This window comes from Pleurodeles waltl, chromosome 8 (genome assembly GCF_031143425.1).
Source record: "Pleurodeles waltl isolate 20211129_DDA chromosome 8, aPleWal1.hap1.20221129, whole genome shotgun sequence".
NCBI lineage: Eukaryota > Metazoa > Chordata > Amphibia > Caudata > Salamandridae > Pleurodeles > Pleurodeles waltl.
The window spans coordinates 409,414,050-409,440,895 of NC_090447.1; the positions used below are offsets into that span (position 1 = coordinate 409,414,050).

Sequence of the window (26,846 nt, forward strand, 5' to 3'; positions counted from 1 at the left end):
GCTTTTTTGCACTCTCTACTCGCCTAGATAGTCAGCACTGACGCCTACAGTTGTTTCTTGATTGGCTAGGGGGAACAAACAGCTGAAAGGTGGGCAGAGTCTGTAAGAACTCACAGCCCTTAAATGTGGGGAACAGCGCGGTGGCGCTTTTTCATCTAAACCCACGCTGCATTGCCAGAATTTATACCTACATTGTGTGTTTGTTTTTGTGTATTTCTGCTAGGCACTTTAATTGCTTTTTTGTATTCCGTACTCACCACACTAGTCTTTGCTGATGCCTAAGGATGCTTCTTGATTGGCTACGAGTAGCTAATCAGATTAAATGTGGGTGGAGTTTTTAAGAGTTTTTCACCCTTAAATATGGGGACCAGCGCGGTCATGCAGCAGACGCGTACAGTGGGTGCGCTGCCAGTGTGCCAAAGGGAAGCCCGTCTGCGCCCGTCTGTGTCCGGACAGCCAGCCTCCATGTCTGTGTCACTCCAGTTAATTCCTTTTCCTCAGTTAGTTTTAAATCTTTTAAGCATTTTGCTCCTTGCTGTGGCCATGTTTGGAACCCATCCCATACTGAGTGTCCATTACCCTGTTTCATGAACATAGGTAAGTTTGGCTCTTTATTAGAGTCATCCTTATCTACTGCTTATGCCCACAGTTTCAATAGTAAGGTTTTATTAGGCAGGCTTATCAACACCCACTCTCTTAGCAAACGTGCAGGAGGTACACGCTTTGATTGAGGGCCTCCATTTAGACTTTCTTTTAATTATAGAATCCTGGCTTAAAAAATGGTGCAACCCGGATATTGTCCTAGCTCTCCCAACAGGATATGCTATTCTTAGACGCAATAGAGAGGCAACTCGCAGAGGTGGTTTTCCCATAATTTTTGACAAAACACTTCAATGCCGCACCTTTGACATAACTTCCCTAAAAGGACCAGAAAGCCTAGGCTTCTGTTTTAAGATTAGTTCCTCTCAATCTTTTGCAGGTGGTTTAATTTACTGTCCGCCGGTCTCCTTATCTACTTTCTTAGCTTCCTTGGGTGAAGCGCTGGCATTTCTACTACTCTGATATGCAAATGTTACCATGCTTGGTGACTTCAATTATCATCTTTGAAATCGGTAACAACTTTGATATAGACAAATGCATGCATATTTTAAGTATTATTGGCATTAACCAGCTAGTAACTTCCCCTTTGCATATCACAGGACATATCCTGGATGGGGTTTCTTCTAACAACCCCAATCTGGTAGTTGAAGCTCCTATTCATCAGTCCTGGTCATAACATAATGTGATCCCCTTCAGAATTCAGACTTACCTGGAAAGGCCTTCTCTATGTACTATGCCCACGGACCCCCATGCCCTACTTAAGTGGGGCAAGATGATGACTGATCCCAATCTAACATCAAGGCTATCCACCTCTGCTCCAGTCCTCAAGGGAAACCTGACAGAAGATCTCACTCTATTTAATAACTGGATTATTAATACAGCGAATGATTTAGCCCCTGTAATACTTTTTAAGAAGAAGCACATATGCCATTCCTCAGCTCCCTGGTTCTCTTCAATGTAGCAAAACAGTGGCAATTCTGCAAACAATTAGAACGAAAATGGCGGCAGACATACAATTCGAGGACCTGCAACACTTTAAAATCGCATAGAAAGCTTTTCATGCCCTGATCAAAGCAGCCAAAAAAGCATACTCGACTGCCCAGATTGAAGCGGCCCAGTTTGATTCTAAAGTTATTTTCAATATCTCTGAATCCTTTCTACAACTGAAGGCACTTGTTAAGGACATTCCCCTCCACAAATCATATGTGACCAGTTCATGTCTTTTTTTTAAAGAGAAAATACATGCCATTCAACAGGGATTTTCAACCATTACAGCCACTCCTGATGGTGTGTCATTAGATACCGCTTAAAGGCAGGGATTGCAACTTCGATAGCCTTTTAGGAGATCTCACTCTTGCACTCATGCTAGGTCATCCTTTCGTGCAAATCTGGTTCGCCCAATGATCCTTGCCCCCTGCCACTCTCCACAAGGTTATTGACATTGTCAACCCTTTCAATAATAGAATCCTCATTATCAATGGCTGATGTCCTCCCAAACTGGAAATTGGCAGTAGTGAAACCTCTTAAAAAAAACTCTCTTGCAGACCGCACCATACTGTCCAACCTTCACCCTATTTCATTGCTACCAGCATTAACTAAAATGCTTAAAAAAATTGTCAATGGCCAATTAACTTCCTTCTTGAAAAACCCTAATGCTCTTTACCTCCAACAATCTGGCTTCTGCCCCAAACATTCCACTGAATCAGCTGTGCTAGAAGTTTCTGATACCATAAAACTGAACCTAGATGAGGGAAACAATGTGGTGTTGATTATACTGGATCACACCAACACTTTCGATTCCATCTCACACTCCACACTCCTGCACCAAATCAGGGACTGTGGCATTTCTCATAAAAACCTGTTCTGGATTAAATCCTTTTTAATCAGTAGGAGACAAGTAGTCATATTAAGACTGTGTTCATCCACAGAAAGACCAGTGGCAACAGGAGTGTCACATGGCTCATCTCTCACCCCTGTGCTATTTAATATACATATATGACCCCCTGATTTCTCTGATAGGTTCTTCTGGAATTTCCACTACATCATATTCAGAGCAAACACAGCTGATTCTATCACTGGATAAACGGTCCCTTGGTTCTGAGTTAAACTTCCAGAACTGTCACTCTGAAGATATACCACTCAAAGTGCAACACAGATCCTGTTGTTTGGGAAGTCAAATTATTTTCCCCAACTTCATGGTGGCCAAAGTCTGTACCTCCCTCCCCACCACAGTAGAAGTTGCAAGAAACTTACAAGTAAAATTTGACACCTCCCTCTCTTTCCGCCCTCAAGCTCTTTCAGTGGCAGGAACATGTTTCAAATCCTTAAGAAAGTTTTTGACTTTCTCCCATTAGCTGCAGACAAACAGTTGCTTTCCCTCTTATTACTTTCAGGCTCAACTCTTGTAATAGTCTCTACTCAGGATCCTCAAAATCAATACTTCACTAACTTCAGATGGTGCAACTTGCGGCGATCAGGGCTTATGCTGATTCTCCCCAGAAGGAGTTGTGAGTCCGCAGTGCTAAATACACTAAATTGGCTACTGGTACATAGAAGGATCCTTTTAAAGATCATTTTACTTGCCTTCAGAACACTTAAATCCTCCAAACCTAAATACTTGACTGTCAGATTCACACACTCAACATCCCAAAGAACCTTGAGATGCTCTCCCATTTACCTTCTCAGGCCCCTTTATTTAAACCTAAAGCCTGAGGTGGTAAATCCTTCTTGGTTCCAGGTTCGAAGGCATGGAATCAACTCCCCATTCCACAGAATCAGAAAACCCTTTTTAAGAAGCACTTGAAGACTTGGCTGTTCTTGGCCCCTGATGTATTCTGTTATTCCCTCTTTTAGCTATTTTTTATCATCATCTTAAGTCTCCTCTCAGCTGAGTTATTGAATTTACTGTAGCACCAAGATGCTCCATTGTGAGTGGCAGTCCACTTTATAAGGTCAAATTTATTAATTAATTCATTTATGACATAGATGGGTAACAGAACCTGTTAAACACTGTTGCTATGTCATAAAGAAATTCAAGGCTGCTCTGGCTGGGCTCTCTGAGACCCTGTTAGAGCAGCGCTGGAAAGCAGGTAGCATAGCTTTGGTGGGAAGGCAAAGCACAGAGGAGCATATTTACAAGCCCCTTGCACTGCCTTAACTCCACCTTAGCATCATTTTTATGACGCTAAGGTGACAATAAGGTGGCCATTCCCTGTGCCATATTTACAAAGTGGTGCAATGCATGCATTGTGCCTCTTTGCAACCCCTTGCACCACAATATTCCTGTATCAGGCATAATGCAGGCAAGGAGGGCATTTTGATGTAGGGAAGCCCGAAAAATGGTGCAGAGAAATTTATTAGATTTCACTGTTCCATTTTTTCAGTCATTTTTAACTCCTGCTCAAGCCAGGTGTTTAAATGACGCAGCCACAAAATCAATGAGCCTCCCTGTGCTTTGCTGCACTGAGGTCAAACGTTTTGACGCTAGAGAAGCAGGGCGGCACAACACCATCAAACATTCTGATGCTGTTGTGGTAACAACCGCCATGGTGCGCCATGTTGTAAATTTGGTTCCACCATGGTGTCGTTAGGTGGGGCAAGGGCGATGCAAAAGAAGTGGCGTATTGGGATCGATGTGCCACTTTCTTGTAAATATGCCCCAGATAGTGTTGCAAGTGGATGGAAGGTGGCCCTGTATTTTCTTTTAACATTTTAGAAAGGAAGGAGAGACCATATTATGTATGGCAACCCGATCACTCCTTCACTCCTGCATACCAGTTGAAAGGAGAGACAGATGATTTGGGGGGCTACACATAACTAAAAATTATAGAGGGTAAAAAGTGAATTATGCCATATTTTTCACATTAGGTTTCTGAGTGACATCATGAACAACTCGAGTTTTGGTCTTGTTGTCTATTTGATGTCACTCAGAATGCCTCAGACACTATCCAATTCATTGTTATCTATCTGTAAATCTATATGTTGCATTGTATGTTGATACCTCTGTGAAATTGGGTTTTGGGTTGAGGGGCATGTGAGCTGTCCTCAAGCAACAACCACAATTCATATCAAGGTAAAACACAAAAGAAACATTAACTTTTTGTCTGAAAAGTTTTTAAGTCCCACATTTTGTTTTTTTCTGTTTAGGACAGCTTTAGCACCACTCCCAAGGGTTCAGGACTAGGTGGGCACCACTTGGAGGGTAGGAATCACCTAAGGTAGGGTCCAGGTGCAGGGTTCAAGTTGTTGGAGCTTTGTGTGTCCCTGTAGCTCAGAAGAGGATGCCGGCCAAATAGCCTTTGCAGTCACTTGGGTAGTCCTGGGTTCAAACAGCAAGGCAGTCCTCAATCAGCAGGGCAGGCCTCTGAGGGTTTGAGGCAGGCTTCAAGCACTAGGGCAGTCCTCTGGCAGCAGCAGGGCAGTTCCCTAAGGTACAAACCCTCTGACATAAAAGGCAGGCCTTCTGAGTGCCCCCTGCAGGTACAGGAGTAAACTGAAGAATGGGTTTGAGGGAGAGTCCTATTTTTATATGTGGTGCTAGATTTGAAGTGGAAGAAACTTCTAAAATTTTACCGACGCAGTTGGTTCCGGAATTTCCTTCCTTTCTGCGCAGGTTCCAAGAGGTCCAGAATGACACATGACTGGTGTGTATTCTTTGTGAGTGTGCTGGGGCAGTTACTTGGACATTTAAGTGGGGCATAGAAAGTGTATTAATTTATTATGTATTTATATGGTTTGTATCATCATTCATGGGGATCTCTTTGGAGTTCCAAATCATGATAATACAATACAATTTGAATTTGAACAGCTCAGCCCTCCCATCCAGGCAGGATGGCTTATCCTGCTAACACCTAGCCCTCTTTGTCTCAGTGTCTGGGAGGCATACTGTGAGAAATTGGATGTTGGTTGACTGGGGTGTGAACGCTGGTCAAGCAACAACTACAATTCTTGTCAGGGTAAGCCCATATTAATCTGTACTCACCCTCTGGTCAGGCTTAGCTTGAAGGTAATGTATAAAGTATTTGTGCAACACTTCAAACAGTAATACAGTGAAAAATAGAACTTGATTTAATAAATAAAACAGGACAAAAATCCAATTAGCAGAACTTGAGTTATGGCATTTTAAAGAATAAACTATAGAATAGCACCTAAGAGCAAAAAGCGCTAACTGGGAAGAGCTGGTCGTGCCTGACTGCACCAAAGTCAAAAGTTCAGGCCGACTATGATGGAGCGCAGGCTAGCTACAGGGACTCAATTAAGCCCCTTGAACAAAGTACGTTAAATACTAGTTGGGAGCGTTGCGTGGATCTGAACAAAAATGCATTGCACAGCTGAGGCGATGTGTCGATTCTGAGGTGCAGAGAGGCTGAGGTGCGAGGTTCGGTTGCATTGACGTCGAGTATCCCATCGACGGGGGTTGTGATGTAAGGCTGGTGTTGGGATATGCTTTGCACAGCTGACGTGATATGTCGGTTCGAAAGCAGAGCTTTGGAGTGGCTATCAAGGCTGTTGTCAATGAGGGATGCAAGAACTTTCTCCAGGGAAGTGTTACGCAGCAGTGGTTCCGATGGTGATGCGTCAACCCCAAGATGCAGGATGAGGCGGTGAGGCAATGATGCAAGTCTTTTTTGCAAGGTTCAATCCATGCAGCAGTGCTGATCTGTCGGTTCTGCTCAGGGATATGCTGCTAAGCAGAGAAGATGCGTTGGTTCTGCTGGTAAGCAACTGAGGCCCACTTTCAAGGTACAGGACTGGAATGGCACCACTTGACATGGTAGATTTGTAGCGTCCAAGTGCAGAAGCAGGGTGGTTGGAAATCCTTTATGTAGCTGAGACTTCAATTCAGGAGGCCAGCCGACTAACCCTTGGAGTAACTTTCGGTTCTGGGTTGGAGGGATGCAGTTCCAGTCCTTTTCACTCCCAGGCAAGAGGGCAACAGGTAACAGGCCAGCACAGCAAAGCAGGAGTTCAGCAGTTCAGCAGAGTGCCAGTCCTTCAGCTGCACAGTAGTCCTTCTTCCTGGGAGAGTATCCACATGTCCAGATGTGTACTGAAGTTGTGGTATCTCAGGTCCAGTTCTTATACCCAGTGGAGCCTTTGATGGAGGCAAGACTTCAAAGTCCTGTCCTCTGTGCCCTGGCTCCAGACTAGCTAGTAGGGGTATGCAGCCCTTTGTGAGGGGACAGGACACAGCCTGTTCAGGAGTAAATTAGTTTGTGCCTAGCTCCTTCCTCCCATCCCAGCCAGGATGGCCCATCAAGTCACATCTAAGCTTCCATTGTGTGTGGCTGTCTAGGAAGAATACACACAGCCCAACTGCCAACTACACCCAACCATGTGACCAGAGACAGGCTGCAGGCACCAATGGCTACAGCATTAAAATGCCAGCTTTTTAAAAGTGCCATTTTCAGAACTACAGTTTAAAATCTGTCTTTACCATAAGTTAGGATTTTAAATTGTGATTCCTGAGACACCAAACTTGAAGACGTCATCTCTTCCCATTTGGAAGTTATGCTTATAAGATGTAACAAAGCAATTCTCATGTTAACCTATGGGAGAGATAGGCCTTGCAGTGGTGAAAAAACAATAGAAGAATTCTTCACCAGCAGGACATGTAAAACTAAAAAGTACATGTTCCACCTTTTAAATACATTGCACCCTGCACTTTGGGCTATCTAGGGCCTCCTCTAGGGGTGACATATATGTAGTAAAAAGGAAGGTTTGGGCCTGGCAAAAAGGTTAATTCTGCCAGGCCGTACTGCCAGTTACAAACTGAACACTAGGGTTCGGCAGCAGGCCTGAGATGTTTAAAGGGCTACTTAAGTGGGTGGCACAATCAGTGCTGCTGGTCCACTAGAAGCATTTAATTTACAGGCCCTGGGCACATGTAGTGCACTTTACTAGGGACTTATAAGTAAATTAAATATGTGAATTGGGCATATGCCAATGTTCCCGTGTTTTAGGGAAAGAGCACAAGCACTTTAGCACTGCTTAGCTGAGGTAAAGTGTGCAGAATCCCAAGGCCAGAAAAAATGAAGTGAGCAAAAACAGGAGGTCTGGAAGCAAAAAGTTAGGGGGACACCACACCAAGGATGCCAGGTCTAAGACACAAAGGCCAATGGCCTCTCTAATCACAGACAAGTGACCCAGGACACAGACTGCAGGCACCAAATGGTTAGGACAAGAAAATAACAACTTTCTAAAAGTGGCATTTTCAGAATTGTGCCTTAAAATCCAACTTTACCATTAAATAGGATTTAAAATGACAACTCTTTAGAGACCAAACATGATGTTCCTACTTGTTTCAAAACAAAAGTTATCAATCATTAAATGTAATAAGGTGACACAATGTTATTCTATGGGAGAGGTAGGTCTCGCAGTAGTGAAATTAATAAGGTGACACAATGTTATTCTATGGGAGAGGTAGGTCTTGCAGTAGGGAAAATTAATTTGTGAGTTTTTCATGACCAAGACATGTAAAACTTAAAAGTACATGTTCATCTTTTTTAAATACACCACACCCTGCCCGATGAGCTGGTTAGGGCCTTCCTCCGGGGTGACTCATTTGTATTAAAAATTGAGTTTGAGGCCTGGTAGGAGGCTTGTTTTGCCAGGTCGAATTGGCCGTTTAAAACTGCACACAGGCTGCAATGGCAGGCCAGAGGTATTTTTTCTAAGGGCTACTTAAGTTGGCGGCACAACAAGTGCTATAGGCCCAGTAGTAGCATTTAATGTACAGTGCATGGGCACATGTTGTACCACTTTACCAGGCAATAATAAGTAAACCAAATGTGCCATTCAGGTGTAGGCCAATATTACCATGTTTTAATGAGTGGGCACAAGCACTTTAGCACTAGTTAGCTGTGGTAAAGTGCACAGAGTCTGAAAGGCAACAAAATGGATTTCTGCAAACAGGAGGGGAGAAGGCAAAACGTTTGGGGGGAGACCACCCTAAGTCTGTCAGCTCTAACACTAACTATTTTAGTACTTTATACTCTGTATATCCTAGTTTGGTTGGACATTGTTGAATAAGTAAATGAAAACAATAATACTTTCAACTTTATTTTTCTTGAATAAAAAATAAATGTGGAAATTATTGATACACAGAAACATTAGTAAATATGGTTTGGTTCAGATGGAAATGTTTGAAAAGTTAAAACCTTAAAAATGTAAGCTTTACTTATAGGGCAGCAATAGAGGCATGGGGCTTCCCTGTCCAACTGTATGTTTGTTGAGTTATGAAGTTATGGAAGTAATTTTCTCTTTAGACTAATACATCTCATGGTCTTTCATAGGCAGCCACGGCTTTACCAAGAGCATATTTTGGTCACAAATAACCTGCCTGGTGCCAGCAGTTGAGATGATTTTCAACAGGTTTTTGTACTTGGGGTGAAAAACACTGAAATCTATATTTTGTTCTAAAGTTGCAAGAATTGTAATATTTTATAATTAATGAGCACAGTGAATTTAACATTAATAAAACCTGTGGAAGAGGAAATTAAGTTATGAAGAGGGGGGGGGGGGTGGTCCTGGTCCTTCTCTGAAATTGCAAAAAGGGCCATCTCACCCTTCTCTAGTCAGCTCTTACCTTTTCTTGTACCTTTTGTCTGTACAAATTGTTGGATGCCACTGCCTCTCGTTTTCAAAGAGAGGTCAAGAATGTTGAGTATGTGAGGGTTGTGTGGTGACCAAGGTGTATGTTCACTGAGAAATCTCAAGGTACCATAGCTATTGGGGGTGCAATTTAACAGTTTACATATGGGTTACACATGCAGATTCAATTTTAGTACACTATTTTACATACATTTGCTACTGCATTTTTGCAATTCTGTAGAAATGTAGATAATAAGTGTAAGAAATACAAAACTCCAATGCTTCCTTTTGATGGCCTCACTGAAGAGGTAGAGGTTCTCTCAATCCATTGAGTTTTCATATGAAGACCGGAGGCTCAGATTTGGTGCATTACTGTTTATTATTCCTCCAAACAGCCACAAACAGAACAACAGTTCCCATAGAAATAGACTAAAACATATGCAACATTCAAATTCCTATGAAAAACAGCCTCTGTCTGATTTAATGCTGCTTCTAAAAAGGTAGGTTATTTCCACTTATTCTCTATTCTTAGTGTATTTGAAATGGTGTTTGCATTGCTGTAAGTTGTAAAATTAATTTTAGAGTTATGTACCCCTGCTGTTTTAGGGGGGTTGGTTGTTTGAATGAGTTTTGTGAAAGATAGCATTTTCATACAAATTACCTTGGGTTTTTTGACTGAATTTATTTAGTTTCCCTTTATGTTCTGTTGTTGACACATCAGGGGGCGTATTTATACTCTGTGCCGCATTTGTTTCATTTTTTCTTGACGCAAATGCAGCGCAAAATTAACTACATATTTATATTTTGATGCTAGACCTGTGTAGCATCAAAATGATTTTGCACCATTTTTTGGATGCGTGAACCCACCTTGCTTCAATGAGATGCAAGGTAGGCGTTCCCATCCAAAAAATGACGCTATTCCCATAGCACTATATTTATCCTCCGTGCTAAAATGATGCACCGGTGGGAGGCGGACGCAAATAATGGTGCTAAGCCTGCTTAGCTCCATTATTTAATGCCTGTGTCAGACCAGGCATTAGGGGACCTGTAGACCCATTTAAATGGTCAAACACCAATGAATGGGCTCGCAGGTGCCCACTTCTAGTCCCAGGAACACACCCACTCACACCAGAGGGACACCAGAGGACGGAGGACCCCATCCCAGGTAAGTAAGGTAAGTATTTTTTAATTTTGTTGTAAAGTTCCATTGGGGGCACTTACATGGGGCCCCCTGCCTGGCACTGGGTCTTATGGCCATGCCCAGGGGACACTGGTCCCCATGTGCTGCCCATTGGTATGATGGGCATGACTCCTGTCTATATTTAGGCAGAAGTCAGTTTTGGCTGCTTGTGAATCAAACAAAAATGACGCTAGGCTGATTAATGGCAGAAATTTTGCTGCTAACCAACCTACCATAATTTTCTGGCGCACGACCTCCATTTCCCATACCGCCACCCTCACCTGAACAGCATCATTTTTTGTGACGCCAGCCTAGTCTTAGTGCCGGCTTGCGCCATTCCCTAAATGTGGCGTATGGCTGACGCTGTAGAATGACGCAAGCTGGCAATAATTTTTTCGCAGCAAAACTGCGTTTGCGCTGTTTCGCAGCAAAAATCATAAATATAGGCCCAAGTTTGTTTAATAAGTTCATATATATGATGAGAACGGTTGTCATAGTGTATGGTTCCAGTTGGTAGTGTAATCTGTTGCATTTGAAGGCGGGAATAAGGGCAGCTGAGTGAGCAGGACAGGCAGGTCAGTACACTTAGACAAGCAGAGGGAGGTGTAACTGGGCCTCCAGGTCTATTGTGGAGGTGAACATTGACGCTTGAGTGACAGCAGGAAGAAGTGTGCTTCTGGTTATGATCTTTGTTAACTCCACTGATCAGTGCACTGCATATTCCAGTTGTGAGTTACAACAAGAAGGAAGTGGTGTCTATTTTAGGTTGGAATAAATCTAGTGCGCATTTGGGAAGAACCAAATATGGATTTTCTTTTTAGATAAAGATTAGCTGAAGGTCTGTAGAGTGCCTGTGGTTAAACCCTTTATTCTTTTGTGTGTTTGACCAGTTTATGAGGTGCTTGCTTTGGCACAGAGCTCTTTGATTAAAATAGATTTTGATGCACCATTGGAATACAAAATTTTAGAAATAAAGTCTGAAAGGAAGAATACACATTACTTTGTGAGAAAGCAAGTTAGAGAATTTAATTTTGGAAATTATTAGTGAATTAGTAGCAAATTGGTGAAAACTATGGCCTAGATTTGAGAGGGCCTAGTGTCACCACGTTAGCACCATTTGTTTTGGCAGTGGAAGGCCAAAAACGCCATGCCATATTTACAAAGTGCGCCACTTTGTAACCCCTTGCCCCACATTATGCCTGCACCAGGCATAATGTATGTAAGGGGAGCGTTCCGGCACGGGGGGGGCTGAAAAAATGGCGCAAAGAAATCTAAGAGATTTTTATCAGCATCAACTAAAGCGAGGCTCCCATTGTTTTAAATTAGCCTCTGGTGCTTTGCAGGATTAGCATCAAAATATTTGATGCTAATCCTGCAATGCGCCAGGCTAGTGTAAAAAATTATGATGCTAGTACCCCTGACTACCGTCATGTGCATCGTATTTTATATGCAATGCACACATTGTTGAGTTAGGGGGCACTAAGGGGTAAACTTTTCGTAAATCTGCCCTTAAGTATTTAAAAAGATGTCAGGAGAAGATAAAACAGGAGGTTTCTGATGTTCCTCAGCAGGGGTAACTTTTGACAATGTCACAATCAGAGGGATAATCTACAGTATTAAAAAAACTAAATGTGTCAGAAAAAATAATAAAGGATCCACATGTTTAAAACTGTGAAATCAATCTAGTCATTTCAGCGTTGTCTGAAAAATATTACATTTTAAGGAAAAAACATAGAGTGGTTTTGCATTGAAATGTTCATTGCTCAAAAAGTGTATTGCCAGAGGGCGGCGAAGCTTGCTAAAGTAGAGGAACTCTTTCTTACAAAATATAAAAAAGGAAAAATCTGAATTCTCTGCCAGAAGTGGAAATAGATAATAATGAGAGTGATGTTCTATCAATATGAATGCAGTATTTGGAGGGGGATTGGGACAAAGATGAGAATGAAATAACTAGTTATGCTAAGAATAAAGGTGGCATTGTGAAGGATCCACAATGTGAGAGTATATTTCAGTCACAAAGGCACAATGGCTTCAAAGTTTTTTATTGTGGTAGGAGGTTGGAGGAGCTTCTCTGATTTGTGGATTCGTGGAATGTTTCAAAATTTGCAATATTTTATTTTAAACCCACTTTGTATGTGTTTAGAAAAGTGGTGCAAGATATTTGACATTGCACAATAGCTGAGCTTCCGGTCTTGAAATAAAATTGTGGTTTTACACCTTCACTGTTAATAGCATTATTATTTTATTATAGACACAGAGGCTTGGATTACCCTTCCCTTGGGGGCCCTACCTCAGCTGGATGAGTTTTTATAGATGTACTCTGTTTTCAGGTGTTTAACAGTTGATGAGGATGGGGTTTCATGTTTGTGTTGTTTTTTGTTTTGTAGTGGCATAACATTACTCCACACAACCCTTGTACCTGAGGGGAGGGGGCAGGGTGCCTCCTAAGTACAGTACACTAACTGGTTCTGGGAGGTGTTATGTGGTGGCCCTCAAGATGCAATCAAGTGTAAATATGTTTTACTTGGATAAGTTAATTGGCAAGTCCAAGATCAGACTTCCTTGACGGAGCAGTTTGTTTATGTTTAAGTTTAAGTGCATTTATTTAACCCATTCGATGTTCCGGATGGCCGGGAGCCATCTGACACCATGGTGCTCGTGTGCGTCCAATCGCTCCCGGCCATCTGACGTACACTGCACTCTGGTGCGGGCACAAGAAGGATTTCCTTGACAAAGAAACATCCTCTGGAGCTGGGGGAGAGCTTCCCCATCTCCTGATGCTATTTCTTTGTTTTCAGGGAAATTACATCAGCGCGCGCAGCAAGCTGATGATATTTCCCTGAAAATGAAAGTGAAATGAGCCGATTGGCTCATTTCACTTTCTCTGCATAGGTGCTCGTGGGGCTATCTCAGTCCCCCCGAGGCCCTATCGAGATGGGAAAGATATTGTTGGAAGGGGAAGAATCTTCCATTTCCAATGGCATCCTCCCCAAGTGGATCCGTGCTTGGGGATCGACCAGGGAGGGGGAGCAACCCCTAGGGTAAGAACTGTTGCTTCCCCTGGTTTATTTTAATAGTTCACTCTTTTTGGTGCTCCTGGGGGGCAGGTGGGTGAAATAGCCCCGAATCTCCAACCCCTCCCCCCCCCGGGGGGTCAGAAAGCCCACTAGCACACCAGGGAATTTTAGAATTTTATATTTAATTAGTGTAGGGGATTGCGGCTGCCTGTCAATGCCACCACCCAAAAAAAATGGGCACAGTATTTCTGGGGATTATGGGGGCTACAGCCCCCGATCTGCCCCTTCTTGGGGGAGGTAACAGAAATCAAGCTAGGCACTGGGGATTTTTTATTTTTTAGTGTGGGGGTTGGGGGCTGCCCAAAATGAGCATGTCAATGCCCCCCCCCTCCAAATGGACACAGTATTTCTGCCCTGCCCTGCTAACTAAAGCATCTCATCCCAATGGCAAGCAAAAGGAGATTTGACTCTTTTTGGTGTTGATTTCATATTTGGGCCAGCAGAGCTTGGCTAACTCTCAATATTGTCCCACTTGCACTGGTGAACAGCTGCACTTTTTGGTCTTGGGTAGGCTACTACTGCAAATAACTACCAGACCCAGTCACTTCTGAAAATTAGACATCTGGGTAAGTCCAGGGTGGTGTGCTTCAAATGCACCCCACACCATTTTCGTACCCACAATGCCCTGCAAACCTCCAACTTTGCCTGAAGTCACTCCTTTTTTCACCTAAATTCCTGTCATGGAAACTTCCAGAATCTGAAGAAATCCACAAAATTCATCCCACCCAGCATTACCCCACCTTTGCCAATAACAATTCTGCCCCACTTATGTGGCTGGGCCTAGTGCCAGCGACAGGAACAAATTCAAACGAGGTCAATAGGAGTCTCCACACAAGCGGTCTAATTGTCTTTTGTTTGATCCGGTGGGTAAACCTTGAGGGATCTGCAACTATCACCCCTTCCTGAATTCAGAATTTTGTCTACCTTTCCGAAATCTATAGCTCTTCTGGATCACCCATGGGTTTCCCACCAGTTTCTGCCACAAACTGGAAGTATGTTGAAAGCCCAAAAAATAGGGCAAATAGGCTACCACTTGGAAACATTCTAAAACAGTGGTACAAAATGTGTTTTTTTAATCAGATCTGCATGTTCCTGAGAGCTGGGAAGATGGTTACATTAGTATATCAAACAGTTCATGGATGCCATTTTTAGGGAAAAAAACAAACACTTTTATCTGTAGCAATTTTTCTAAAAAAAACTACAATGTTACTATATTTTGCCTATTTTCTCTGTCACCTATTGGAGAATCCATAAACCCTGGGCACCATTAAAATCCCTAGAGTTTCAGAAAAAAAGAATGAAACTTTTGAGTGGAGACTTTAGGGCATATTTATATTTGCTTTTTGCCATTTTAGCGTTATTTATTTTGATGGTAAAACAGTGCAAAGTTAACTCCATATTTACATTTTGACATTAGACCCGTCTAGCGTCAAAATATTGGAGTCTGCCACATTTCTTGGATGCGTGAAACCACCTTGCGTGTTTTTCGGCTACCTGGGCGTGCATCGCCAGCCCAGGTCAGACTGGAATTCATGCTGGTCAAACAGTCGTTAGCCCGTCCGGCGGCATACATTAAATGCTGCTACAAATTGAGCCGCGCTTCAAAGGGGTCTTTAGCCAATCTAGTCTGGCAGGAAATTATCCTAGAAAGAGGGAACTCCAACTACATATAATTCCTAGAAGAGAGTAAGAGTCTTCTGAAATTAGATGAGGTATGGAACAGGTCCTTACCCATCCCCATTTTCAATAAAGTAGTGAATAAAGCGAGTAAATTACAGAGCCGGCTAGAAGACAAGACCTCATTGTCCCAAAGGGACATAGTTGGTTGATCCTTAACTCCTACAAAACATTTAAAGAATCACCACTTATGGCGGGCCCGTACTCACGGAAAATCAAGCAATCCTTTCTCAGACTTAGGCTGGGTGAGGTCCCTACCTTAGACCTCATGCCAAAATGGATGAAGGAGCGGCAAGCAGACTCCCAGGAGTGCCGTCTCTGCCATCTAGCAGATGAAAACCTGATGCATGTGGTCTGCATTTGTCCAGCCCTGGCGGCCGAAAGGAGACTCTTGCTGAAAAAAGAATTTAACGTCTTAAGAATTAGATCCTGCAGACAAGCACTAATTGCAGCCTTTAACCCTCAAAATACTATATTGAACATTAGGCTGGTTCAATTTCTGGAAATTTTCAATCATAAAACCACGACCTCTCGAAATGTCCAGATAGAGGGAGGGCGGAAACGATAGCGAAATTCATATAATCTGCTTTGTATATCCTAAAGAAGGGAAGGCTCCTCTGTAGTTCACAGAGTTGCTTAGCTCGTGTCATAATAAAGTCCGGCTTCAACAATTAGACGTAAGTGGGGGTAGATAAAATTGATGGAAGGCCTCCCCCCACTTTGTCTTATTTTTACCAATGTCTCAGTTGGCTGCCACTGTTTTCGTTAAATATCTCGGGGGAACGATATCTCATATAGCTTTTCATTTTAAACATAGGATTTTATCCGGCGTTGTATTCATTTTACATAAAAAAAAAAAAGATTGTTCTGTTGTCTCATTATTAATACTCATAGCACCAGTATGTTCATTTCTTAAAATCTGTATATAGATGAAAAACTCACTAACCACTTCACCTAAAGCTAAAGAACTGTAATTGCCTTTTTGCACTAAAATTGTTCTGTTAAATGTTTATGTGGAAGGAAAGTTTTATGGTTTTAATTAACTAATAAACTTGTGTTTTACTTGTGTCTTGTTCACATTAAAATAGATCTTGACCTTGCGTGAATGAGATGCAAGGTAGGCTTTCCTATCCAAAAAATGACGCTAAGCCCTCAGCGCCATATTTATCCCCTTGTGCAAAAATGAGGCACAGGTGGGAGGTGGACCCAAATAATGACTCTAAGCTTATGAACTTTCTAAGCGTAATGTCATTATTTAATGCCTGGGTCAGACCAGGCTTTCAGGTACCTGTGGATCAATTTCCATGGCCCATTACCATGGAATGGGCCCACAGGTTCCCACCTCCAAGCCCCAGGAACACTCCCTCTCAGAGCAGAAGGACACCATAGGATGGGCGTCCCCATCCCAGGTGAGTAAAGTAAGTATTTTTTAAATTTTGTATTGAAGTGCCATTGGGAGCCCTAACATGGGGCCCCCTGCCTGGCACTGGGTGCAATGGCCATGCCCAGAGGACACTGGTCCCCTGTGCTGGCCATTGAGGTGGTGGGCATAACTCATGTCTTTACTAAGACAGGAATCATTTTTGGGTGTGTGTGTGTCAGGAAATGTTGGTAGACTGGTTACCGGTATTAATTTTGCCGCTAACATTCTCTGTCGCACAACCTCCTTTTCCCATACCTCCACCCCTACCCGGCTAGCGTCTTTTTTTGTGACGCTAGCCCAAGCTTAGTGCCGGCTTGCTCTGTTCCTTAAATTTGGCGCCTGGCTGGCGCTATACATTTTGATGCAACACTGCGTTAGCGCCGTTTTGCATCAAAAAGTATAAATCTGGGCCTTTATGTGTACAAAAAGTTATGCAGGCCTAAGTGCAAACTACCCCAAATAGCCAAAAAAAGGCTCAGCTTTGGTAGGGAAAAGGCCTAGCAGTGAAAGTGTTAAAGGAAAGCAGATGCTGCAGGACTGACGAGTCCGAGTTTTTAGTTTGGTTCTTTTCAGTTAAGAAAGAAAGCTGTGTTCTAAAACATTACCTATTGGGTATGTTTTGTTCTGTTACTATGAAGGTGTTATGGGAATGGTTATTCCATATGGGACTATTTGGAGGCGCAATACAGAGTAAGGCACATATGGGACTATTTGGAGGCGCAATACAGAGTAAGGCACATAAAAATAGCTGCCATGTCTCATAAAATGTCCATTTTCTACGCACTGAAAGTTGAGATATTCACAATTCACATGAACAAAAAACAAGTTTTAGGGGCGATTCACTGTCAGACACTTTCAGCCGCTGGATTATTGTTTTGTGCAAAATAATAACTGTAGTTCCACTTTCTTAAACTTTTAAGAGATCCAGGTTTTTTAGCTGAGTGTTACCAGACAATAAAACATTTTATTGTGGTACAGTTCACTGCTTCACAATTCCGTGGGGAGCTTGGCTGCGCTAAAAATATCAGAGCTGCATTGCCAGGTCACTCGTTGGTCTCATGATTGCACCACGCGTGTCCTGGTCATTTATAGAGAAGAAAAACATGATTTATTTGTAGCAAACTTACACTCAACGGGGGCATTCTTTCTTTTGTTTCATTTTGATTCAGTCCATATGGTCATAACTAAACGTGCACGCTATTAAAATGTGTAAATGATAAATGAAGGGACAATTAGGTAAATTATGTTTTGTCAGGTTTTAACTATGACAATTTCATTTGACAATATATAAAAGAGTATTGCGTCACGGTTGTTCACCTCTAATATTCCCTTCTCCTTCCCTATCGCAACCAAACATGATTTGTTCATTACCTGCTGCTTTAGAATCCACAAAAGAGCCATATTGAAATTTGGGCAACTATTAGGAAATAACATGCACTAGTGGCAAGGCATCTTAGTTGGGAGTTATATAGCCAACAAGATATGCTAGGAGTTCAAATTATCCTCCATCACTGCTTTTCTATCCCCGTTTGGGTATGAATTCTCCCTCCTGATACTACTAATCAATCTTAATTTTGTTCACCTGAAAGTATCAGGAAAACAGGGAAAGCATGGTAAGCAAGGGCTAGCTGACTTGTCTCCTGATTGGAGTCTCAGGGACATAAAAGACTTCCAACCCACCTACATCTGGACCTGCACTCTGCCATATGTTAGTCTACCCTGCCAAGTGGTGCCACCCCAGGCCTCTACCCTTGGAAGTGGGCTTAAGTGTTTGCCGCAGCTGAAACAATGCATCGCCGTCGCTGCATGTGTTTTTGTCAATTTGTTTGAACAGATGTGGGAATTATGAGTTTTCCAGAAAAGCTTTAGCAGGTCAATTCTGTTTTTTACGGGGTTGAAAAATACCTCGATAATTGGAATTTGGTGCTGCAAGTACAAATATCTGCCTCTTATACCTATTTTAGGGTAATTAGCATTTATTGTATCCCATACATTTTGATGTCCACAGTATTATTGTTTATTTGGTGTGACAAATAATGCACCAAGTATGCAGGACTTGTAATCAATGCCATGGTGTCATCTCGCTGGCTAAATAAGGGGTAAAAACACCACCAAAAATCCAGCAATCCAATAGAGCATGCGCAGGTGTACATTTTCCTATAATTGTGACATGTGGTAATTCGAATTCAAATTCTCACTGCTGCCAGGGAAACGTCAGTTATTATCGATTTTGTTTTTACTTGTGCACTTTTAGACTGGCTCACAGTCCTCATAGATGTAGGCCACGCAGGCACGTTGCATGCTTCACCACCTGCTGCCTTTGACAGGAGCAGGCATTGGAGGGGAATTCAGCTTGTGACTGAGCTGTAAAACCCCAGTGAACCCAAAGGTCATTCAGTCCCCTCAAGCTGACCTGTAAAAGCCTCCATAAAAGCGTCTACCAGTTCCTCGTCCAGCTAATTTCACTTATATAAGTCAAACTCCGGAGAGTTCTAAAATTTGTGGCTGTAGGGTGGCCAGGGATAGAAGTGACTTAGTTATGGAGAAGTCCACACCCAGACTGTGGCACATTTCACTTTCAAAATGAGACAATATGCCTTCTGTAATGGCAAAGATGTGTGATAGTGCTCATGTGCCCCTGCACACTAGGGGGCATATTTATAAGTGCCTAGCACCACCTTGCGCCACATTAGCATCATTTTTTTAACACTAATGTGGCCCAATGAGGCCAAAAGTGTCATGCCACATTTACAAAGTGGCGCAATTAATGCATTGTACCATTTTGTAACCCTTTGAGCTACATTATGTCTGAGCCAGGCATAATGTATGCAAAGAGGATGTTCCCCCATTAGTGGGGGCCAAAAAATGGTGCAAGAAAATCTAACAGATTTCCTTGTGTCATTTTTTATGCCACTTTTGACGCCTGTCCTGAGCAGGCGTTAAAAGGGGACTTCCATTATTTATAATGGGCCCCCATATACTCTGTGAGAATAGCGCCAATATTTTGGCACTCCTCCTGAAGAGTACATCAATAGCATGAATAAAAATGATGCTATTGCTCCCTACCCTGTGCCATGGTGTGATGTACCTTAGATACGGCGCACACATGGTGGTCGTAGGGGGGCGCTAAGGGGCGCAAGGAAAGTGGAGCTGCACTATGTGCAGCGCCACTTTACTTAAATATGACCCTAGGTGAGCTGGAAAGGTGCTCTCTGCTCTCAATGCAGCTGAATATAATTATTTTTTCATTTGAACGGGCGCACAGAGAATAACATTATTGGCATTTTCAAGGCTAAAGATCACAGCCCACGTGATTGCTAAGGAAAATTATATATTTGAGTTATGTTGGAGACAGGTCACATGGGTTATTCGTGCTATATGTATCTACTGGAGCATTGTTACTAGGAATTCACAAGTCAAGTTAGCACATATATGGCGTTTTTAATTGCTTTCAAACATTTTTAATTAAACGCAGCATATCTTTTCGCCTTCCGTACAGCTTTTCACAGATATCCGTCCCTACTGAAAAAGATTCCACCATTGATGACACAACTATATTCACAAGAATTTTGGATGGCCTGCTAGACGGATATGATAACCGGCTGCGCCCTGGACTAGGAGGTAATTGGTTTAAAAAAACATTTACAGTTATTAAATGGTGTACATCACTCAGCATACTCTTTCATATATCAAGCCATCAATACACTGGCACATGGTGTGGGAGTTATCTTTGAAATGCAGTGGTTTAAAAGCAAATAATGCTGTCAATCATTTGTTTGCACAGTTTCCTGCACTCTAACAATACAATAGTTGTTTCGAGTTTGTACTTCAATCATTATTCTTGCCAGCAGATCAGATTGCATTACTGAAAATGTGTGGGAGGCACAAATGGCACATTATAGTTCTATGAAGGTCCACTTCCTCAGCAGCATGCTATTCTTTAATTTGCATGGGCCACGGATTTCTGGGAATTGGCATTGGCCTAGCTTTATGTGGCCCTTAACAAAAATGTGCTACAATAAGTGTAGAAGGCTGGCTCTCTAAGCAGTGTACAAAAATGATGTGCAGGGTGCAGAGTCCAAGCAACTCCACCTTGGTTTACAGAGATAAAAACAAGATGACCTAATGTTCTAATTTTTATGGTAGCTTGGTTGAGCAGTTAGGCCAATCTTGAAGAAGTACAAAACATTTCTTGTACTCGCAGCATCAATAAAAATAGACACACAGTCAAAAGAATAACTCAAGACCACTTTACAAAAATACTTCAGATTGTTATAAAACTTTTAAGACAAAGATCATCAAAATTGGGTGAGTGCTTTTTAAGTTAAAATTTTTCAAAGTTTAGAAAATGTCTTGCTTTTGTGGGTAATTACGCACCATAGGAATCAAAGGCAGAAAATGTTAAAAATGCATATATTATCAGGCAATGCGTTTTCCCAGTGTCTCCTTTTGTTTTTAGGTCAAGGTCATCAAGGGGTCCAGTGGACCAGCCGGAGAAGTTCAGGCAGTTCCCGGTTCTCACGGAAACAGCTCCTGAAAAGTCTTTAGAGCAGGTGCCGGACCACTTGGAATAACAATGCACAGGGGAACTTCAAGGTGTGTCCATTTGGTCAACTTGGAGTGTAGAGATCGCAAGGGTGTTCTCTGGTGCAGGGCCCAAGGAGGCTGTGTGCAGAGCAGATAGGTAAGCCAAGAGCTGTGTGCAAAGGTACCCTTGGAAGCAAAAAGCAGATCACTTTGAGAGTGTATTGCAGGTCAGCAGGGCAACTCTGCTGGATGGTTCTTGTGTGATCTGACGTTCCTCAATGGGGGATTGCTTCTGGTCCTTTGGGAGTCTGGAGTGGACTTTTCTTCTGGATGTCCAGTGTTGGTGTCCAGTACCTCTAGCTATTGCACTGTTCAGCCACTGGAGGCTGCAGTGCAACCTAAGTTGGCACACTTGCAAGATTTGTCCTCCCAGTCTGTCGGGTGACATTTGGTCTCACTGCTGTGTCTGGTTCCTTGGTCAGTGGCCCTTCAGTGAACTGGACTCCACTGGTCTTTTGCTTCTTTGTTGCAGAGAGTGATGTCTTCACTCTGGAGAGAGATATTCGATAATTTCTAGAAGGTGATGGTCCTCTGGGGTTTTGTAGAGTCCGTCCAATGTCCATGCAAACCCTCAGCAGTGATTGTCGAGTCCTGGGTGCACAGGCAGGGATTGGCACCTTTTTCTTTGTGCAGCAGAAATGCAGTTTGCAAACCTTGGATCTTCTTTGTTGCAGGCCTTCTTGTGTCCTTGGAATCTGATCTGCAGGTCTAGGAGTGCCCACTAAATACTGCATTTAGAGGGTGTTTAGGGGAGTACCTAGTAGTGACCAATGGCTCAGCTACCTTAGGGTGGGTACACCCACTATGTGACCACTTCCTATGGAAAGAGGTCACTTCCTTATCCCTGATAGGCTATATTCTACCATGCAAGATGGAGGAAAATGAAATGGAGGGGTTACCTCACATGCAACACTTTAGGTTTGGTGCAAGCTGGGGATGGCCACTACTTCTGTCCTTTGTGCATTTTCCCACTGTTCGGCCGACCAAAAGTGGGGGTTTGCAACAGGGGTGGCCATCTGCTGCTAGCAGCAGGGGTGGGTGTTGAGTTTCAACGGTGGCAAGCCCTTTGAAGCTCATAGACAGGGCTGCGCACATTCCTGGGGGAGGAGGTGTAACACCTCTGCCCATGAAGTTCTTTGTTTTCTGAACCCAGAGAGCAAGGTCTCTCACCCCAGGGTTCCAAAATCTTGTCTGGCAGTGTCAGGCTGGTTGTGACTGGCCAGCAACCATGTCAGGGTTAGTTACCTTTTGCAGGGGTCACCTCTCAGGTGGCCCCTGGGTACATTTTGCAATAAATCCAATACTGGTATCAGTTTGGATTTATTGTTCTGAGTTGTTTAATACCAAACAATCCATGGTTCAGAGTAGTCATCATGTAGCTGTGAAACTCGTACTGACTAGTGTCCAGCACATGCATGTAAAATGCCAGCTCTGTTCACTTACAATGTCACAGGTTTGGCAAGGGCACAGTAGAGGCATATTGCTCATGCATTAATGCCCACACGTGCAGTATATTCCACCCTGCCTTAGGGCTGAAAGGCTTGGTAGAAGAGTGATTTATCTATATTGCTTGCAGTGTGTAGTGGACAGATCACACAGGCTGTGTGCCATGTCAGTTTTACGTTTTAGGATTACACCAGGACACTCAGCGTGCAATGGCAGTGCTGGGTGCACTTGGTTGCCTGGTCCCTGAGGGTGCACAATCTGTGCCGCGGCCCTCAAGGGCTTGCCCTTAGTACCCCATGCCTTGGGTACCTACCTACCATTTACTAGAGACTTATAGTGGCAGCTTAAGGTGTTGGCAATTGTAACAATGCATCACAACAGATTTGGGAACGAGATCTGGCCATGGAACCTGGTTAGCAGGGGCCCTGGTCACTAACAACTCTGAAACCACATCAAATAGCAAGCAAAAAGTGGGGGGCTAACCATGTTAAAAGAGGCACTTCCCTATACAACCCCCCTCCCCCCCAAGTGAAAGAGGATGAGACTACCATTTCCCTAGTGAATCTTCATCATCTAAGTGGAAAAACCTTAACAGGCCATCTGGACTGGCATGGACAGTCAAAGGTCTGTGTTCCACTTGGAAGTCCATTCCCTGTAGGGATATAGCCCACCTAAGCAAGTTTGAGATTTTCAGCTTTCATTTGTTGCAACCATCTGAGAGGCCTGTGGTCTGTCTGAATTGAGAACTAAACAGGTATGGCCTCAGCTTCTTCAAGGCCCAGACCACATCAAAGACTTCCCTCTCTATGGCACGTCTGTTCCCTAGGGAGTAGTCTTCTGCTCATAAAAACAACATACTGGTACTTTCCCTCATTATTTTTCTGGGCTAGGATCATTTATACCCCCAGTTCTAGGTCATCTCCTTGAACAATAAACTGCCTAGAGTAATCTGGAGCTTGTAGGACTGGAGCAGAGCACATAGCATTCTTCAGAGTGTCAAAGGCCCTTTGACAACTCACTGTCCAGTTAACCTTTTGGGGCATTTTATTGGAGGTCAACTCTGTGAAGGGGCCATTATGGTGCCATAATCCTTCACAAATCTCCTCTAATACCCAGGCAAGCTAAGAAATGCCCTGACCTGAGTCTGGGTTGTGGGAACTTCCAAAGCCAGAATGGTCTGGGTCTTGAGTTAGAGGCAATGGACTTGGCCACCACCTACCAGGTGGCCCAAGTAAACAACTTTACCTTGCCGTATCTGGCACTTACTGGCCTTGATAGTGAGGCCAGCCTTTTGCAGGGCATCAAGGAGTTTTGTTAGGTGGATCAGGTGATCCTGCCAGGTGGAGCTGTAGACAGCAATATCATCCAAATAAACTTCACCAAAGGATACCAGCCAAACAAGGACTTGGTTCACCAACCCTTGGAAGGTGGCAGAGGCATTCTTTAATCCAAAAGGCATAACAGTAAACTCATAACGCCCACTTGGAGTGGAGAATGCAGACCTCTTTTACTCCTAGGGTCAGGCCAATCTGCCAGTACCCAGATGTCAAATCAAAAGTTCGTAGATATCTGGCTGCCCCAACTCTGTCTATGAGCTCATCAGCTGTTGGGATTGGGCGTGCGTCAGTTTTGGTTACTGAGATGAGTCCCCTGTAATCCACACAAAACCTCATTTCCTTTTGCTCTCCTTCGGAGTGAGGATTGGGGACTAAAACTATTGAGCTAGCCCAGGGGCTCTCTGTGGGTTAAATGACACCCAAATTCAATTTTTTCTTGACTTCTGTGTGAATGTGGACCCTGACCTGGTCTGACTGTCCGTAATTTATGTTTTTGGCAGGCAAGCTGTCACCAGTGTCCATATCATGGGTACACTAATCAGTCTTTCAGGGGGTCATTGAGAGTAACTCAGCATACTGTTCGAGGACTTGCTTGTAATCAGCCTGCTGTTGCTCTGTGAAGGTGTCTGACAAGACCACTCCACCCACAAAACAATCTTGTGGGTTGCTGGAGAGGAGATGAGGGAGAGGCTCACTCCCTTTTTCCTGACCCTCATCTGTATCCATGAGCATGGTAATATCAGCTCTGTCATAGTAGGGTTTTAGGTGGTTGACATGAATGATTCTTTTGGGATTTTTGCATATGCCCCGGTCAACTAAGTAAGTGACCTCCCCTTTCTTTTCAATTAAGGGATAGGGCCCAGACCACTTCTCTTGGAGAGCCCTAGGAGCAAACTTTCTACCATTGCTGCAATTCTACCATAGCATTTGTTTGGGCATACCTGTGCTTTTGCAGGTCCTGGTTGGCCTGAAGGTTTTGGCTGGCTTTTTCCATGTACCCTGCCATCCTTGAACGTAGGACAAGTACATAGTCCACTATGTCTTGCTTGGGCTCTTTGAGAGGTTCCTCCCAGAGCCTACCTTACAAGACTCAGTGGTCCCCTAACAGGTTTCCCAAACAAAAGTTTGTTAGAAATTGTGTTTTTGGTTGGCAGTCAGGTTACCCTCTGTCCAAGCAAGAACCATCACTCTAATCAGTGTAAGTCACACACAATCCAAATTATCCTGTGCCCACCCTCTGGTAGCTTGGCACGAGCAGTCAGGCTTAACTTAGAAGGCAATGTGTAAAGCATTTGTGCAATAAATCATACAATAACATAATATAGCACCACAAAAATACACCACACAGTGTTTAGAAAAATATATAATATTTATCTGGGTATTTGCTGGTCAAAACGATCAAAGATGCAATACGAATTTGTAAAGATATCACTAAAAAGTGATATGAAGTGCCTTGAGTCTTTAAAAAGACCGCAGCGGTCATTCTGAGTTTCCCGCTGGGCTGGCGGGCGACCGCCAGAAGGCAGCCCTCCCGCCAAGCGGGAAACCCCCTTCCACGAGGATGCCGGCTCCGAATGGAGCCGGCGGAGTGGAAAGGGTGCGACGGGTGCAGTTACACCTGTCGCGATTTTCAGTGTCTGCTGTGCAGACACTGAAAATCTCAATGGGGCCCTGTTAGGGGGCCCCTGCAGTGCCCATGCCAGTGGCATGGGCACTGCAGGGGCCCCCAGGGGCCCCACGACGCCCGTTCCCGCCATCCTGTTCCTGGCGGTTTTTACCGCCAGGACCAGGATGGCGGGAAGGGGGTCGGAATCCCCATGGCGGCGCTGCCTGCAGCGCCGCCATGGAGGATTCCTCAGGCCAGGGGAAAACCGGCGGGAAACCGCCGGTTTCCCTTTTCTGACCGCGGCTTTACCGCCGCGGTCAGAATTGGCCTGGATGCACCGCCAGCCTGTTGGCGGTGCATCCGCGGTCCCCGGCCCTGGCGGTCTATGACCGCCAGGGTCGGAAAGACCCCCAAAATCTCTTTCAAGCACAAAGTACCTGGTTTGGAGTGGAAAATCTCCGCAGAGGGCCGCAGAAGAGGAGATGCGTGGATAAATGGTGCGTGCGTCGGTTACGCCCCTTCACACACTGACTTGCGTCATTATTTTTCACGCAGGGAGACGTGCGTCGTTCTAAGGGAGGAAAAATGGTGTGTGCGTCGGTTGCGCCCCTTCACACACGGACTTGCGTCATTATTTTTCACTCAGGGAAGACGTGTGTCATTTTCCGGCACGCGGACCGTCTCCTTCTATGGATCGTGGGATTACCAGATGTCCCAGGGTCTGTGCGTGGATTCTTCGGCTTGTTTTCTGGCTGCGCGTCGTTCCGTGAGGCTGTGCGTGGAATTTTCTTTCTCACAGCAGGCGTCGCTTCGATTTCCCCTCTGGAAGTCGGGCGGCGTTGTCCATGCGAGGCAGTGCGTCAACGTTCTGGCTGCCCCGTAGGCGCCGCGTCAGGCAGCGTCGGTGTGTGGCGATTTTCTCGCCGCGGAGCAAGCTGTGCGTCGAAATTGTCGGCCACCAAGAGTCCAAATGAAAAAGAGAAGTCTTTTTGGTCCTAAGACTTCAGGGAACAGGAGGCAAGCTCTATCCAATCTCTTGGAGCGAACTTTGACAGCCAGACAAGAGTTCAGGAAGGCAGCAGGCCAGCAGCAAGGCAGCAGTCCTTTGTAGACAGGTGAGTCCTTTGAGCAGCCAGGCAGTTCTTCTTGGCAGGATGTAGTTTCTGGTTCAGGTTTCTTCTCCAGCAAGTATCTGATGAGGTAGGGCAGAGGCCCTGTTTTATACTAAATTGTTCCTTTGAAGTGGGGGTGACTTCAAAGAGTGGCTAAGAAATGCACCAGGTCCCCTTTCAGTTCAATCCTGTCTGCCAGGGTCCCAGTA

At 44.0% G+C, this 26,846-nt stretch overlaps 2 protein-coding genes across 2 annotated transcripts in view; one reads left to right on the top strand and one right to left on the bottom strand.

Moving 5' to 3' along the window:
- GABRB3 (gamma-aminobutyric acid type A receptor subunit beta3) overlaps nucleotides 1–26,846 on the bottom strand; it is an 887,545-nt gene that overhangs the window by 643,147 nt on the left and 217,552 nt on the right. The window lies entirely within an intron of this gene.
- The window catches only part of GABRA5 (gamma-aminobutyric acid type A receptor subunit alpha5), a 560,773-nt gene that overhangs the window by 119,052 nt on the left and 414,875 nt on the right, over nucleotides 1–26,846 (top strand). Inside the window, exon 3 of the mRNA XM_069204278.1 lies at nucleotides 20,049–20,170. Within this exon, the coding sequence (XP_069060379.1) occupies nucleotides 20,049–20,170 (122 nt within the window). The remainder of the gene's footprint in view (nucleotides 1–20,048; nucleotides 20,171–26,846) is intronic.